Here is a 17,880-nt window from a genome sequence, read left to right as displayed (position 1 = left end):
ATTTGACTCAAACTGCAAATCACCGGGCTAAACACGCTGTATTTTTCCAACTTCTCTTTTATAGCAGCAACTCTGTGTTCTATCATCCCTCTTCTTCACTCTCTTCTCCTTTCATTAGAATTAAGTCCCTGATTTGTATTCTATGATAACAGCCAAGATTAAAGTAGGTTTAGAAAAAAGAAAAAACATCATTTGCATGATGCATTCACTGATTAAGCTAAGCGTCCCTCTTAATTGTGTTGTTTTGCACATGGTGAGGTTCTCATGCTGATACTCTGTGGGTTTTACTAAACCCATGCAATCTCACCAATTCACTTCAATTTCCTTCCTACTTCACTGTCCATCCCACCTACCTCCCGCTGTCATATGCATGGCAGGTTAGTAGAAGTATTAATAGTGAATTATTTGTGAATCATTTTGAGCTTGTTCAAATCATCATTCACTCTGTACTAAAGAAGATAAAGCACCAGGAACAGTGTGATCCTTCTGTATATTTTCTGTTGTTTTTAGTACGTGCGTGCGTGTGTGTGTGTGTGTGTGTGTGTGTGTGTGTGTTTTCCCCCTGTAGCCATCTCCTCTCTTTTATCCTAATCCAATAGGTGACAAGGAGCTGGCATAGTTGTATATAGCCACAGTTGGCTGTGAAACTATAAATGCATTACGGTTGACTTGAAGGGGATGACACAAAGGGCACACTTCCATTATTGGGAAAATAAAAACAGACAGCCAAACATACATTACATGGCTATTGAAAGACAATACTGCAGAAAAACGATCACAGGAATACAGCTGTGACATGCTGCACAAAGGTAGTTTCAGGCAGTCAGCGCAGATCGAACACAGTTTTAAAGCAACAGCCAGAAAAGGCATTCAAAGAGATCCAAAAGAAAGCAAAACATACTGTAGCTGTATTAATCTCCACATACTAAATGAACCATGTCATTCCACTAAGTGACATATTGGATTTCTGCAACGCACACTGTTTTCTTACGTTTACTTTTTTTTTTACTATAAATATTATTGACATGTCAAAGCAGCCACTGACATTAGTGCGCTACGGAAACAGACTCATCAGAGTTTGAATGCAATTTGGTATAGAGCTCAGTATCTAACTGTTTTAGGAAAGCTAAAGCAATTTGGGTGTAAAGTACAAACCTAAAATAAAACAAAACTCAACAGTGTTATTCTAACAACCAGTGGCAAATGATATATATTGTTAAAGAGTAACATCTCTTCGATTGCTGCTGTAATGACTAAAACTAAACTGCTCACTAAACACCCTGCAGAGCTTAGGTGGTTGCATGGTGGGAACTTAATTCCAGCCCTGTTACCCCCCTCCGGTGCCCTTGCAGTGGCATCAGTCTGTGGGACAGATGCATTGTTATCCTGTCACATTCACTACAGCGTAACTCCACATGATTCAGCAACAAAGCAAGTAATTCACTGAACACCCCCGATCTCCTCCAATCACAGCTCTTTGTCATATACTGTAACTCACCAATACAGTACATGCTCAGTGCCAGTTTTTTTCTTCTTCTTTCTGTTTCTTTAATTAATGTCACAACGTGTCGAGTGAAAGATCAGCAGTGAATAATGGCGCACAACACTTGCAAACCTCATTAAAGTTATTTCAGTTCGAGCTTTTTTCCTCTGCTAGTTTATAATTCACAGTATTTATGTTGCATGGGAGCAGCCCTGGTCTCTCACTGAGTGTTTTTATGCGCACTGCAGTTGAACGACATGGAAAAGCCATAGCTATAAGTTGTGGACCTCATAAACAAGAAGAGGACAGGATATAAAAATAAAAGGCCAGCTCCGCTCTGTAAAGACAGGCCAATTCCATATCTTTCTCATCACATCACAAATTATGTCAACACTGCATCAGTGCATTGGCAGAAAGATAAAAAGCACTGGGACCAAGGAAATACAAGCACTCGTTCTCCTCTGTGCCCTCCTCCGTGTCTTTTTCTTTGTCTCAATGCCCCTCTTGCCTAGGTTATTCAGTTTTTGTTAATAAAACTCCAATCATGATATTGGTAATTGGAGTTTGAAGCTCCTTGCCGTTTTAGAGAGCAAGGGTTAGCTCAGCTTTATACATTACACAGCCTGTGATCCGTACTTTCATAATGGGTATGTGGACACTCGTGTGTTGCAGGCTGCAGCTCTCCAAAATTAGGCTTGGGTAGTTTTAATGAGACAGTTGAACTTTTTTTTGCATTGATCGCATTTGAGTAATCATCGATTGGAAGTGAAATCATGAACACGTTGGAAAAAATGAAAAGCTCTGTGGCGATAATGAGACAGCGTATATGGATGCAGTGCTCAGGGGGGAAAGCAAACCAGCAGCAACAGCTGGCGCATGAAACGTTATTCACGTGTCGGGGCGGGTCGTCCTTACTAACTGGTTGCTTATGGGTGTGGGGGTTTAGGCCCATTGACAGCTGAAATCCTGGCCGAGCCTCTCTTGGCGTGACGTCTCTGGTGGACACTCCACAGGCTACAGTTTAGGACAGAGTCCCCCCACCATGGAAGTGTCCTGTAGTTAAACGATGTCTCTTTCGCACACAAGGACAGGATACATTGTGGCTTATTCTGATGGTTATATAACCTTTGGGGGGAGAATATACATTTCACGTGAAAAAGAAAAGCAAAACGTTTTTTCTTCTAAGACTTTATCATCTAAATAATAAAGAAAACTACATTTCACCGCATTCCTAAATATCTAAAACATTAACAATTAACATAAACAACTATTCTAAACACACCCATTCAACTACAGTACAGTTCGTCTGCTCTAATAAGCTGTTCGTGCAGGTCGCTACTTTCTCTTCACTTTTGCTCTCACCAGAAAGCATGGCAGCGTATTAAAGGGGTTTTATTTTGGAAGTTTGGCCCGGCAGTCATTCTCCCTAGCTGCCCCCTCTGTGGTGGTGGTCAACAGAGCAGAGTGGATTGCTGGCGGATGAGGGCGCTTGATCGCTACGCGAGACACACTGCCCACTTTCTCTGTTTAAGCGACGTAGCGTGTCTCTACCCCTCCAAGTGGTCTAGACGATGAGCAGCAAATAAGGCAAAAACCGCACCAGGAAAGCACGCGTCCGATCCTGAGATTGAGTGATATGTAAAAGTCGTCCCGGTGAGGACTGAGTCGGGCCGAGCAGTCTGCAGCGAAGAAGAAGCAGGACTTGTAACCCGTTAGTGCTTGCGCTGGCCATCAGATGAGCAACTTCTGAAAAGTAAATCTGCGCCGTGCTTGCAGTTTTCAGCTCCACGCTTCGGATGAAGTAAGTTAGTTTATGTTTTTAAAGAGTGAAATGCGTTGTTTGTGCCCATAAAGCTCCACATTTTAAGCATGTTATGCACGTCTCGAGGCTTAGCTTAAATGCAGCACTTCTTTTTTTTACGCAAAAAAAGAAAAAAAAAGAAAAAGAAAATCTTTCCAACCCATCACAAACTCATTAGTTCTTCTGGTGCGCACTTTTAAGAGCTTACAGCAGAATCAACAACGAATGGGATTTTTTTTTTTCCTGTGCTGCAAATTGGCGTTGCAAGAGAAATTTGGAGAGCTTGGGATGGGATGCCAGCCATAGCTGGATGTGACGGATGTATACTTTTCTATTGTTACCCGTTAAGTCCCGTTAATTACAGCTCCGGGGTGTTTGTACAGTACAGTCCCGCTGTGTTAAACAGCATGCTGACAAATACCGAAACCTCAGTGGAGAAATACAAACATCTGGAATGAGACAGAAGCGCTGGTTCTTTAAAAAGTGATCAAGCTATTCTAAAATGCTCAGAAGGTGCTTGTTTTCTTTGGTGTCTTTGCATGCATCAAATTCAGAATTGAGTGATTATGATATCTGTACAGTTATATCTGTTATTGTAGACGCAAGACATTAGGACAGTGGTTCTGCACAGGCTTCATTGGTGGGCATGTGGGTGGTGGGGGTGGCACACCTGGGGGAAAACGTGGAGTGAATTATATGACTTAAAGGGGGAATAAACAAAAGGAAGAGCTGATGCTGCGATTCTTAACTTTTTAGTTCATCTGAAATTAAGATGGGATCTTTTTTTATTGTTAATGATTGTGGAGTGTGAGCTTTCTTTGGCTTCTAAAGTTTGAGAAGTACTGCATGTCGAGTACAAATATTATGATTTTCTCTAGAAATTGGCAGTTTTCTTTTTAAGTATTTTCTCTTTTATCCCACCAATATTGAGCTGTGATTTACCTAAACTGCTCAGTTGGATTCAACACCATCCAAAGACACTCAATATCATATGAAACCAGTACAATAATATTAAGAGGAACTGCAAACATTCATGTAATCAAGCTTCTTACTGACTAAATGACTTCACTGTTTACAATATATTAAGAAATGGTAATTGATTTAGCCTTGCACTAATAGGTTAACCGAGTTTATATCATTCCAGAAAAATGACCACCATCCAAACACCTGCCAAAAGAGTAGTCTGGGACTTTGTTTTTCCTCCTTATTGCGTTTTTATTAACAGCACATGCATTTACCAGTTTCGCAAGCTCCTAATCTCAGTTTGTTTGCTCTTCATCAGTGAACGCTTGACCGTTTTACGAACCACAGGAGAACAATGTTTCTCATTTTGCAGTTTTGATTAGGACGCACACTGCACTCTGATGAGATACACAGAAGGCAGAGTTCCAGCTCTGCTTCTTCTTATTCATCACCCAAAATTTGTGGCCATCTGCACTTTGAGCAGTCCAGGTTGTGTGTTTTTGGTGTGTTTTGTGCCTTTTATTTTCTAGAAGAACCATATTTACTTTCACTTCAGAATCTCATAAATCCATTTGTGCAGTTGCTTGAAAACAGTATTTTACTTTAAAGTTTTACCCATAATCGATTCTCTGTATAAATACAGATATAAAAAAATCGTCGGCAGTGTGTCTTAAACATCACATCAATTTTTATAGATGCATAACTTGCTAATATTCATCCTAATGTAGCTAAAGCATCTTCAGTTGGATGCTTTATTTGATCACTTCTGCATTAATGCACTCTGTCAGTGCGCCCCAGGGTGGCTGTGGCTACAATGTAGCTTGCTATCACCAGTGTGTGAAAAAGTGTGTGAATGGGTGGATGACTGGATATGTAAAGCGCTTTGGGGTCCTTAGGGACTAGAAAAGCGCTATATAAATACAGGCCATTTACCATTTACCATTTAATGCAGAGAAAAGCAACGATGAGACATGTGGTGAGAAGCTGTGTAACTACAGCAATTACACACCAGCCCCTACTGTGCAGCTGAAAAGAAATTTCAAAACATGAGGCGAGTAGTTTTAAGAGACATTACAGCCATCGGTTTGTGTCTCGCTGTCGTCACACACAACATTAAGTACAGCTGTTATGTTCCAAAACCTCTGACAGCTCAACAGCACTCTGGAAACCATTACATTTTGCACACATCCATGTACACCTGGGCTTCAGTCATGGTTTTCAGAATGTGCTTGTGTGTGTCTGACATACAGAGAGAAACTGCAGATTTAGACCAAAAGGGAAAGGTACATGTTGCACAGATATAATTAGTCCAAATAACAGAGCTGGAAGGGGTTAGACTGGATAGAGACTTGATTCCTTCAAATTAGATTGAACTCCAAAACCTCAACCACTAAATTTGAACTATTCAGTAAATCACAATAAATCATTAAAGCCTAATGGCACAGTTAATTTTCCAGTTCTGATTAATTTTTTTAAAAACTGTCTCTGAAATGGCCAAATTTGACTAGTAGCAGCTTTACCACCGTCAGGCACCTGTAAAAGATGAAAAACCTGATTTTAAAACATAAAACATTTAATAGTCGATAGCTTTAGACAAACCGCTGTATGCCCGCGTGCGCACAAACACAACTGGAAATTTTGTAAAGCAATTTGACTCTGCTGGACTCGTGCTTGTGCTCATTACTTTTGTCATTCTCTCTCTGACACGCATGCTTGATTTTATTTATACACATATGCATGCATATACACACAGACACCCACTCTTTCCCTTGCTGGTCTCCCACACACATAGACATGAGCGGGGTTTGCAGATGTGTGACCTGATCTGCTTCCAGCAGAGACTTTTCTCATGCCAATGTGCTGACTCTGAGTTTTCCGCACTCTCTTATGAAATAAGAGCAGGGGACGTTAGAACCATCCAGTAGCCATATTTATATAGGGAAGTGGACACACAAACATATATGTGCATAGGTTAAAAATTACATATATATTTATATGTACCTAGCTTCTTCACAAATATACTGATTTCCAGACAAATGTATGTAAATACATCCAGCAGCACAAGGCTTATTTAGAGGAGCTGGTTGCTGCTGTTTTCAGGTCCTTACTCTTGTCTGATTGGCTCTGCCGAGGTAGACTCTCACTCACTACCTGGTGTAATGTGCAGACTCATGTGGAAGTGTTACATTTACTAAAATGTTGAGGCTGGGGTTGAAGTTAAGGAAAAATGTTTGCATGCTATCTAGAGATATAACAATTCTGAACCCGAGACTGAAATTGCACTGCAATCATCCACAATAATGCATTGTGGTTCCATTTTTCCTACACCGTGATGCTCCTGTGGAGTTGTTATACCTGGTTAAATTATGCTAGTTTGGTGAAAGCTGTAATGTTTAAAGATTTTTCAGGGCCTAAGTGAACTGGAAATATCTCAAAACAGCATAGTTTAGTTTTCTTTTATTTTTTGTTTTCATGATGATGATTGTCAAGCGATCAGGCCTGTGGTAAAAATAATTTTTTCCACCATAATCATTTTGTGTTGTTCCACCCCTCTAAAGAAAACCCCGTAGCTTTGGCACAGAAACTGACGTATGATTTTGGAGAAGTACACTCCTGCTGATACGTATTACAGGAACCAGTAGTGGGCAAACGCACAACACAGTCATTGTTTGAATAGATTTCGTTAAAATGACTATAATTTCTGCCACAACCTTTTCCAAATTATGTTTATTTATTGTCCTTCAGTCACAAAGTATAGCTAAACCATGTTGAGACACAGTGACACGCTCTATGAAACCATAAATAATAAGCCTGTTGGGTTGCTGGTGAGAAAAAAATCACGGCTCCATAACATTATATTCCACATTTTTCTTGGTTGTTTATGTTTACTTTGTCTTGTTTTGAAGACGATGTAGTTGTCTGGCATCTGGCATCTAAATTATATTTGTTTTAAAGCTTCCCAGGGTGATGATTTTTACTGACATGCTATCATTATTTCATGATTAAAACTGTATGCAGTTAAAGATGCCCTGTAGACGTTTTTCTTCCACAAAAATTCCGTTGTTTACATCACAGATTTTTAAGATTGATTGTATTTTTCTGCTCAGGGGACATCAGAAATCCAATTGCAAAAATAAAATTATGCATAATTTACTGCATGTGTTTGCATCCTGGGGCAGGATACACACAGATCCACTCTTTAAATCACAGTGCTCAAAAACTTTTTAATGTCTCACGCAATTGTTATAAATATTTTGTAGCATTTAGCAGAGTAGCTATGATTTCAAAATTCCACTTTTGTTGTGGAAATGTGAAAATGTTAATTCATTTGCATTCTGTCAAAGTTGAATCACCTCAGGCCATTTAGAGCTTATAAACATTCGTTTTTCTTTAATGCCCCACGAAACAATAAAACACTGAAGTGGGGAAAATGAAAAATGCAGGTCAAATTGCCCAAAGCCTCCCCCCCATCTGTTAGTGAATAAAATAATCTTCCTTCTTTTCTTCGTAATCCGAATCAGTGTTTCATGATGGCCTTGAAGACCTTACGGCAGAATTTCTTTCTTGTAATGACCAAATGCTAAATCTCATTTCAAATTTCCTGTTGTATTATATGTGGACATGAGCACAGACTGTTTTGCTGACTTCTGTGTTGTATTGCGAATGTCATTAACATGAAACCAAACTAAGCGGGCCTCTTGGGGTTATTGAGCTTTTAGTTTTCCAGGGTGCTGGTTTTGTCCGATAAATTAACACTCTTCTATCCTCTTACCCAAATAAATTTGGACATTTATGTCTGCAAAGGAGCTTGAGGAGTGCCAGTATGATAAAGACAAAACGTTAGGGCACAGTAGTCCAAAAAACAATGTCATTACTATTACGTTGCCCATATTCTATATACAGTCTATGGTTTGGATGTAGAGTCCTTAAAAAGAAAGTATGGTTCTTTTTCCATTTTAATACAAAAACAAGTTATTGTGGACACTGAAGATAAAAGAAAAAATGTATTTTGGAATGACTTGCTTTTACTCCCCTGCCCTAAGACACAATTCAAAAACACAACAGTGCACATAAGTAAATTTAGAGTATGAAATTAGTGTCCATAGAAAATATTTATTGACTACAAAATGTCAGAGCGCCTACTACACAGTCTTTCTGTTTTTTGCTTTCTCGCTAAAGGAAGCTCAAACTAAACTCTAGCTTGCAACATTGCTCTGCGAGTGTTTGTGTACATGTTGTCCTTCTTCAGTTATAGAAGGGACTAACAGAAACGATGTGTCCTTTCACCCCCTAACCTTTTTTTCTTTGGCTTCTGCCTCCCCTGTCAGCTTCTTTAGAAAAAACATAGATGATTATAGTAGATTTAAGGAAACATAGGAGAGGCATGGTGCTGGCAGAGGGGTGCCAAGTCAAGGTCTGCATCTGTGTGCCTTAGTATGTGTGATGTGTTCATGTTGTATGCACGTGTGTGTGTGTGTGTGTGTGTGTGTGTGTGTGTGTGTGTGTGTATGCTTTAGGGCAGAGGTAGTGGGAGGAGGGTTGAGGACGCAGGCCTTAAATGTTTACCAAGGGACCCCAAGAGGCCTGGGTTTAGCCTCCCTCTCTTCTGATTGGCTTAGACAACTCTTCCTGTCAGCCTGTGAGTTTGTAATTGGGTGAGAGAGGAAGAAAAACGGGGGACAGGCTTGCACAAGATGGAGAAGAAGCACCAGCCTTGCCAGGATGTCCACAGATGCTTCCAGATGTGAAAGGGTGAGACTAAAGTACGGATTAACATCAGGACATATTTTGGGGTAAAGGGGCCACCTTTGCTCCAATTTAGTACTTTTACTGGAAGAATGTTAAAGAAGTAAAAAAAATTATGCTAAAAAAAAGTGCAATGAACTTAACTTTTCCAAGGGGGAAAAAACAAACAAACAAGCAAAAAAAAAAAAATTTCTTATCTGAAAGTGTTTATCGGACGGGTTAATAATTGTTCAACAGAACGGAAGCCAAAAATATGAAATTCATTTGAGAAACATTTAAGTAAGTCTGCATGAGCTTGCCTCTTGACAGTTCTCTGCCATAAATTCTTGCACTGTGTAACTTGGCTTTATATGACCTCTGGACCCTTGGAAGTCATCAGCACAAATATGACTGACTGCTTACAGTGGACCTGTCTGTTGCCACATTCATTAAAAAATTTGCTACATGTGACGAACCAGAGTTGCAAAATTATGTTGATTCTTGTTTTTTTTGTCCATGTTGCAATGTTTAGTTTTTTGTTGTTTTTTTCCGTTTGTTCTTGCTTTAGTTGTGCTTCATGTTTCAGATTTACTGACATGGATTAAGTCTATCCTTGGACTAAAAGCCTGAAATGAAAACCTTTTCTTTTGTCAAACTGAGATGTTGTTTTCCCTTAAATCTAGACTCTTTGTTTTAATGTGTAATAAATCTAAGCCAAATCAAGTAAATGGATGACTAGTGTGGTAAATATGGGCTAGTGAGCTGGATCCAGACATTTTCTTGTCGCTAGGGTTTTTTAAGATACCAGACTTTTCCAGTCTTGAGCAGTTCCTGTAACCTGTGGGATCTGCAAGATAAGATAAGACAAGATTACATAAGATAATGTGGAAGATAAGATAAAATGAGATAAGCTTGGATTCAGGAATCTTAAGATACTTGGACCACGTAATTTAGGCAAATGTATCCTGTGGGGATGGGGTTGTTTGCTGCCCAGTAAAGTCGTGGAGCCACAGCTGTAAATAGCCAAGGGTGCGGACTGAAAATTTGGCCTATATTTAGAGTTTGTCTCTAACACTGACTTATTGAGCGTTTTGTGAATTAGCTGCCATCATAATTTCAAATAAATAAACTACTAAAATATATGTTTTACAAAGATGGCAGGAGAGTTTGTGTTAGAACTTTTGTTGGGAAATACAGTTTCTACAAGTTAAGCCTCAACAGCTTTTTCTTTTAAGGATATTTTACCCTTTTTGTGTCATACATTAAAATTGCCATTAATTGCCATACAGGATTTCATAATTAGATCCAAAGTGCCAAAGTCAAACTACTTGTTGGTTTCTATCTAAAATATTTTGGTCTTGAAAAGCCAGTTTGTTGGGTTTGACATTCTTGGCATCATTGTGGATTTAGATAACTACTTTTTGCTTACCCACCAGAAACCGACCCTACAGAAAATGCTAATAACTCTAATTTAGCAAAGATCTATAATTCCCAGCTGATACAAAAGGAACATGATTTTCCCAGAAAGTTGGTTCTGTTCAAGCGGATGTGACATTCTCCCACTGCAAATCACAGAATCAAGTTTCCGGAATTTCCTTACCTGGATGATTAAGCATGGATCGGAACATGATTTTATTCACTCAAATGGTGACAGCTATTCCAAACAAATGCTAATTTTTCTTTTTATTTGTTGGAAGTTTTAACTCACATCTGTTTCCACTAATAACTTTAAATGTAATAGTGCATCAGTTTTCCAATACTGACACATTTATCGTTAATAAACCAAAGAAACATGGAGCTAAGTAATGTTTTAAAAACTTGCCCTAGCGCTAATAACAGGCTTTCAGGAGCATATATCTGTCTAATGATGTAATCGACTGTGAAACGAATGGATTTAACCATCTAAACAGTCAGAAGGTAGCGTGTACGTCATGGAAAAGTTATTTCAAGTAGCTGTAACTAATAGAAATGTTACTGAGATCTTTTCTGAAATGATAAAAAATGTTTTCTTTTAGAGTTCACACAAAGCGAAACAACACACGGAAACCCCACCATTCATATTTTCAGCTTTGAAATGCCGTAGCTGCAAACTCCCGTGATAATTCCTTACATCCTGTCCAGTGTTTGGTTTCATGTACACCAACTGAAATAAATAGCGGTCACAAATTGTGCTCACAGGCCAGAGAGAAAAAGATGGCGTTAGTGGGGGAAGGAGGCTAGTTCACATGGGAGTGTCACCATGGAGTTCAGCTGATAATTATAATCACAGTGTCTCTGTCCTCTCTTATTCTATCCTCTGTCTCTCCACAGCATCATGGCTCTCTCACTCGCCTCTAATCTCCTGATTCTTCTCATTCTTTCCTCCCTGGATTGGCTGCCCTCTCCAGGATCTACATTTCTCACAGACTGGGACCACACGACATCATCAGGTAAGTTACTGGTGTTCTTACAGCTTTGTGTCACAACCAGTTAGAGTGAGAAATAACATGTGAGAAAAAAAAAAATTCTTCTCTCTTTCTATGTTCACCTCATCAAATATTAACAAGTGTGTTTTGTCAGACATCAGTTGCAGAGTGCTGTTTGTTCAGATTCATGTGGAAAGGTTCACTGTTGAGCAAACGCTGCATTTTCCTGATCTGGCTTGTCAGGCAGGATAGTGATCAATAGACTCGGGGTAAATATATGACTGGGGCTGCTCTGTCAAAGTCCAGGGACAGGATGATGCAGGATGTTCAGCCAGCTAACCCAGGTGCCACTGATCTATCTGAAATAATTAGGTGAAAGAATACTGCAGATGAGGGAATGAGTTGATGTTGCCATAATTTACCTTTTAAAACCAAAAACTTGCAAACAACCACAAAATAAGTGTGAAATAATGAATTGACATTTTAGCCCAATGATAGAAACAACTACAACTAAGGTAAAAGTGTCAAACCTGGAAAATAAAAATGGTGCTTATTCTGCAACAAACAGGTTTGAGAAATTCCTAGCAACCCCCAAAAAGTGATCAGTCGAAGGTGGTCAAGAGGAAAATCTCTTGTGCAGCAGTGTCTGCATTCCTGGACGTATTTTATGAGGATTACTTCTGGAAGACGGATAAGAAGGCATTTTCTGACCAAAGTTTTTTATTGCAGATGGACCTGGTTCAGCTTGGATAAAACAGAATTGACTCTTGTTCAAGCAATGAATCAGTACATTGTGGATTTAAGGCATCTATTGGGATTATAGTTGTGCACATTTGGATGAAAAGACTTTATTTCCATCCAAATTAATTGGCTGTAGTTTATTATGGTAAGGATTGTAGTCCAAAAAGATTGAGTTAGCAGCTTAACCATCAGCAGGCAGCTTAATTCTGTCTTAATCTGTTGATTGAATGTTTTTGTTTGATCCAGAGAAAGGCCTATAATTGAAATCAGATGCTCAATACATTTGCATACATTTAATGACGCTTAAAGCGTGCAAACCAGTTATATTTTGGCAAGGTAGTGTGCTCTGAGTATATTCTTAGATGCATCTGTTCATTGCCATTAAAAGGTGAGCCAGACAGCATGAGTCAGTGACCTGAGATCTCCAGGCCATTTCTGGGCAGCCTGCTGGCTGCTGCAGCACCTGTTGCCAGAATGTTAAGCATGCATATTACCTGGAGAAACATTAGTGGAATTTAAACTGTTTGATTTTGGCCCTGCACTTGCACGTGCACGTATTACATGCAAACTATTTATCATTACCTTAGATTTGCATTAGTAAAATCTCTCTCTATACTTGGATTGCCTTTGAAAAAGAGCACCTAAGCATCGCAGCACATCATGTCTGCATGGTTATGGAAGGTATGGCATGCCTTATATGCTATTTTAAGTTATTAATAGTGCAGTTGACAGCATTGGACAATTTATTTCCCTCTTGTTTTTACAGTGCTTTGATGTAGGTGACATTTAATAGTGTGCAGTGTTTTCCTGCTTTTAGAATGCAAACTCAGATTGCTGTAAGCAGAGAGTACAAAGAGCCTGCAGATCATTATGTTCAAGAAAACACAGCTTGATTGACTTATTTATCAGTACACAGTTTTATTGATTGCGTAACCAATAAATGGAATCAAGCAGTAGTTTTAGTTTTGTAATTTTGCCATATCTTCGGTATTCTTAAACAGGGAAATAGCTTGCCAATTTACTAAGACATTTCATCTTCCTTTGTATGGGTTTAATGAGAAACAGATGGAAAAATACCACTGGAATCCACCGAAGAATGCCAACTCATCGTGTTTTCTCCGGTCAAATTAAGATCAAGTCCACACTAGTGCGTCTTTTCTATTTTTTTTTTCCATTTGCTGTTATGCAATCTGCAGCAATCTGAAACACAGTGACAATAAATTAACGTTTCACCATCTTTTATCTAGCTAAAGTTCTTCTCTTTCCCTCATTTAAAGTTTTTTTTTCCTATAAAAATAATTGATTCCTACTTTAAAATGTCTTAGAAGTAACTTTCCACCTTTGACTTCTTTAGTGTGCGGGGGTCAGGCCCCCTCCAACGGTCTGTTCACTGCTCTAAAACTACTTTATATTTAATTATGGCAAGTTGCAATTCAGTCATACATGTTCAGGATGGTACACAGGCTCTCTAGGTTGATTTTTATAGCAGGAATAAGTGGAATCAAGTTTGAAAGTTCAAGTGCTGAACATATTGTTATTTCTCTTCCCGATGCCAGTACTGGTGCAAAAGAAACCGTTCTTTCTCAGATTTTTGTTGTAAATCAGTCCATCTTCTTTGCCTCGGGCCTGAATTGTTATTTATAGTTGAGGTTCGTGTTACGGGTTATAATTTCTATGCCTTCCCGTGATTGTTTTCATATATTTTCTGATGTGGCAGGAGGAGGCGAGGAAGCAGGGAAAGGTACGTAGTTCAGGTAATAAATTTGGTGTAGCTGAGACTAATGTCTGAGGATACATTTTGAGCTCTGTGTCTTTGCCCTTGGGCCTTTTGACGTTGTTAACAAAGTGGATCAAATATCTTTATCTCTGTCACTTTTACAGTACCATTCTGATAAGCTCTCAGGAAAAACTGCTGATAACCAGGTGATGTCAAAACCATTGAACATTCTGTTTGGTTCACCTCAAATGTTGAAATGCTTCCCAGTGACCACTGTGGTAGTTCAGTCCTGGTCTTCCTCAACAACCGTTAAAACATCTGTAAACACAAAGCAGCCTGTGATAGCATGAGCAAACACATGCAGCCTGTGCCTTTCCCAAGCTCACCACTGCACAACTTCCAATCTGGACAGCTGCTCTTCTCACTACGGCTTAAATGGAAAATGCTTTGCATGGGCTTTTTTATATACCTAAAAAATAACGCTTACAGTAAGAATGCAGTCTTGTGCAGTATGTGAGCCACCCTCAGCATTATGCTTTTGGAGTTGTTTAAAATCATTTTGTTGCTCTGCTTATGGACTTAAAAGAGTCTTCCTGGAATTCTGTGTCTGCAGCATATTTATGTCTGTTGTTAGGCGAGCCACAGAACAAGCCAAGAGTAGACATTTGGAGATGCTCCTATGTAGTTAAAGGCTTACCATAGTGATTATAGGCTGTGTTAGTCATTTCATTCTATCTATCCTTGCTCACATATACACTCACACACACTTTCCTTTTTCTTTTCTTTTCTTCCACAACCTTCCTTCCTTGATTGTCTGTGTGGCTCAAAAGGACCTCACTCCTTAAGCGCATAGATTGATTCTGTTCAACAGGGCTGTGTTCCTTACCACAGAGGTGGTAGCTAGTGGTAACCGTGCAGAGGTTTGGTCCATCTGGCTTGTACACACAATCCACAGTTACATCTGCTTCAACGACAAGCGGTGGGTGTGAGCTTCAAAGTTGGGGCCTTGTGTGGGTAATGGTGCCTGAAGTTAAACACAAAGTTGGAAGAGCAGAAGAGAGACATGCATATTGTAGATAGCAGAAGCTGAGGGGAATTCATGGTTGGGAAAGTGCTGTGTGATGGAAGCAATGCTGCAAAGAAGACTAATTTAACATTTTGCATGCAGGAAAATTTGCCCTGATTTTCATATCTGTACATTGAATAGGAAAGTGTCATAAGCTGCAGGATGGATGGAGGAATACCAGAGGATAGATTAAAAAACATTTTCACACATCAGCAACAGTCCTGGACTGTTGTCTGCATTTCCTGGCAGAGAGACAAGAATTCAAATACCTGACTCTGACAGCTTGGACATTAAAATGTCTTTTCTCTGCCATGTCCAGAGTTCAAGGTCCATGTGGTCTGATTAAGCGCATGTGACACTAGAGCAGGTAAATCCGATGCATGCGCAGCAAATGAGCAGTTGCCATCTGACCCGACTCTTTGCACTCACTACCCAGGCAAGCACGCTTTCCTACACCGGAGTGCTGCCAGTGGCGAGAATGCATCTCATGCGGTGTATCTCCCGCTACACTCGCATAGATAACTGCAGTCGCTGTGCCTCGTTCTCTAATGTGATTGGAAATGGTCTTACTTTGCGCACTAAATACGTTTACACGACAAATTGTTGATTCACAAGAATCAGAAGAGTTGTTTTGAAATTGTGCTCATTATATGGAGTCTTCATACTGCAAATAAAGGACTGAGAGTTGTGAAAGTGGGAAGGTTGCTTTAAGACAGAAAGCTTCCAATTAAAGAAAAAAACTAAATGAAAATAAAGTGTTTTTTCAGGGGAGATAATAATTAAGAAGAAAAATGACAGCTATGGTGTGTTCACACCAAATGCAAAGCCAAGTTTCACTTTGCATTACTCACATACAAATACAGTAGATGGATTTTTTTTTTGGAAAACCACAAATATTCATCACACAGTAGGAGTGAAACTGTTACCAGGGGCCCGTTCTTCGTACCTCGCTAAGTAAGTTAGCTGGATTTGATTGTTGACGATTTCGCGCGATCCTGGATCCTTCGGTTCTCTGAAGCTCATCCGGGACTTGCTGTCATAGCAACAGATCCGTAAGCGTAAACCTGCTCGGGAGCAGGTTTACTTTATGTAAACAGGATTAGATCGCGGCCACTCAGGTATGTCCGCTTCATTTATACGAAAGCAACAGCGATATTTTACCACTGTTTGTCCATAAATAAATATTATCAATGTAACTAAAGATAATGCAGTACTTGATCCTTTTATTGATTTCATACAGATACATACAGGTCATTTCCTAAAAAAAGGGAAATGTACTATTAATCATTCTATTTCATGTATTTGATTATTTCAGATGTAATTCATATTTTAGAGTAGTAATTGTAAATTACGTCGTGTAATCAAGATGAGAGACCACGGCTATAAAAGCGAAGGTGGATTTGGGAAGTCTGTCGCAGCCATGTCCTGTCCGTATACCAGTGGCGTGTCTAGAAAATTTTTGTTGGGGGGGCCAGGTAGGGGCACAGATTTGGAGAAGGGTGGCAGATTTAATTGGCAGATAATGTTTTAAAAAAAAATTCTACCAACCCTTAACCATAATTCAATAATCCTATAAACCTAATAACCAAATGCACTTTTAACTCTTATTAGAATGAGATTTTAACCACTACGGTGCAAAGTTTTTAGATACTGCGTTGATAAAGTACAAGAGATACAATCAGTGCTTTGTCAGTGTTTACTCAGCATTCAAGGACAGCAATATTTGCATAGTATTTTTACTGACATATACTGCACATATGTTTTGGGCAAAAACATTTTTGAATATTAAAATACGAACATTTGTAGCAAACAATTGACAAATTAGCCAGTTCCAATGTAAAACTTTCTCTGCCTGTTAAAAAAAGAAGATAATCTTCTCACAAACTGGTGTTTGATTTTGAAACAGGAAAAAAGTGGAGAAACAACTGAAAAGACTAATATTTGAATAAAACCTGAAAGCAAGTAAATACTTTCTATGCTGCCTTATGGTAAACTTTGGTAATATTGATAAAGAACAACACTGGCTGATGATGAAATACATTCAGCTGGCATGGTGACACTGCCAGTATAACCTGCAGGGCTGGACTGGGACAGAAAATCTGGCATTTTGACTACAGACCGACCCACCAGGTATTAAAGCCATAAAGCCTTTGAATGAAAACAAACCCTGTTGTGACAGTGATGTACAGTCTTTTTGGTATATGTATGATTTCTATACATTTTACGTCAGATAAAAACTTTGGTTGTAAGATTTAGATAATTATTTAATAAAAGCTAGATATTTTAAATGAGAATAAGAAAGAAAAGTATTTCTTTGTGCCCCCTTTCCCTGTTAATGCCCTACCTGGCCCCCTGGCAAAACTTTGCTAGACCCGCCCCTGCACAGTTACCAGCTGTCAGCTACATAAAAAAGGATCCTGGTGGGTGGTCTTCACGTTTCCCTCTCACCAGATATCCAAACCGACATCATGACCAGCAGCTTTACAGCTGTGGCTCCAGCAAACATCAGCTGATACTAGAAATTAATATTAAATAAATTCTAACAACAGCCGATCAAGCTTAAACGTGCTGCTGTTGTTTAGCGCGACATCTGCTGGTTTCGTCTTTCTGGCGCAAAGTGGGCGATAAACAAACAAGAGAGAAAAGCCGATCAGCTGATCATCGATCAGTTTCATGATTGAAGTAGCAACAGGAGAGGGAGGATGAGAGAAGAGGCAGCTGTGCAGCGTAAAGACAGAATAAATCCAGCTTTGTGTCTTTTTCCATTCTAGCTGAAGTTCGGGACAAACGTCTCTTCTCAGCTCAATACGAAACGTGTAATATTTTCTCTGATTGAGGGACCATTCCATTTTTTTAAGGAGCCGTTGGCAACTCTACTAACTAACCTTATGAATAAAATAAAGTTCACTATCAGTAACATCATAGCAACCGAACAGCTGTATAAAAACTCCAAGCTGGCTAGAACGCAGTATGAGTTAT

The 17,880-nt window shown here is 39.3% G+C and overlaps 1 protein-coding gene across 2 annotated transcripts in view; it reads left to right on the top strand.

The window, feature by feature from the left end:
* Positions 1 to 2,870: 2,870 nt before the first annotated feature.
* Positions 2,871 to 17,880, top strand: part of ghra (growth hormone receptor a) — a 31,529-nt gene continuing 16,519 nt past the window's right edge. Inside the window, exons 1-2 of one of the 2 annotated variants that reach the window (XM_082553250.1) lie at positions 2,871 to 3,284; positions 11,283 to 11,401. In XM_082553250.1, coding sequence (XP_082409376.1) covers positions 3,280 to 3,284; positions 11,283 to 11,401 — 124 coding nt within the window. In that variant the 5' untranslated portion in view covers positions 2,871 to 3,279. Of the gene's footprint in view, positions 3,285 to 8,815; positions 9,000 to 11,282; positions 11,402 to 17,880 lie in introns of those variants that run through there. The other variant, XM_082553249.1, reaches the window with a different exon arrangement.

This window comes from Aulonocara stuartgranti (genome assembly GCF_965226115.1).
Source record: "Aulonocara stuartgranti genome assembly, chromosome: 12".
NCBI lineage: Eukaryota > Metazoa > Chordata > Actinopteri > Cichliformes > Cichlidae > Aulonocara > Aulonocara stuartgranti.
This window is presented reverse-complemented; position numbering and strand designations above follow the sequence as displayed.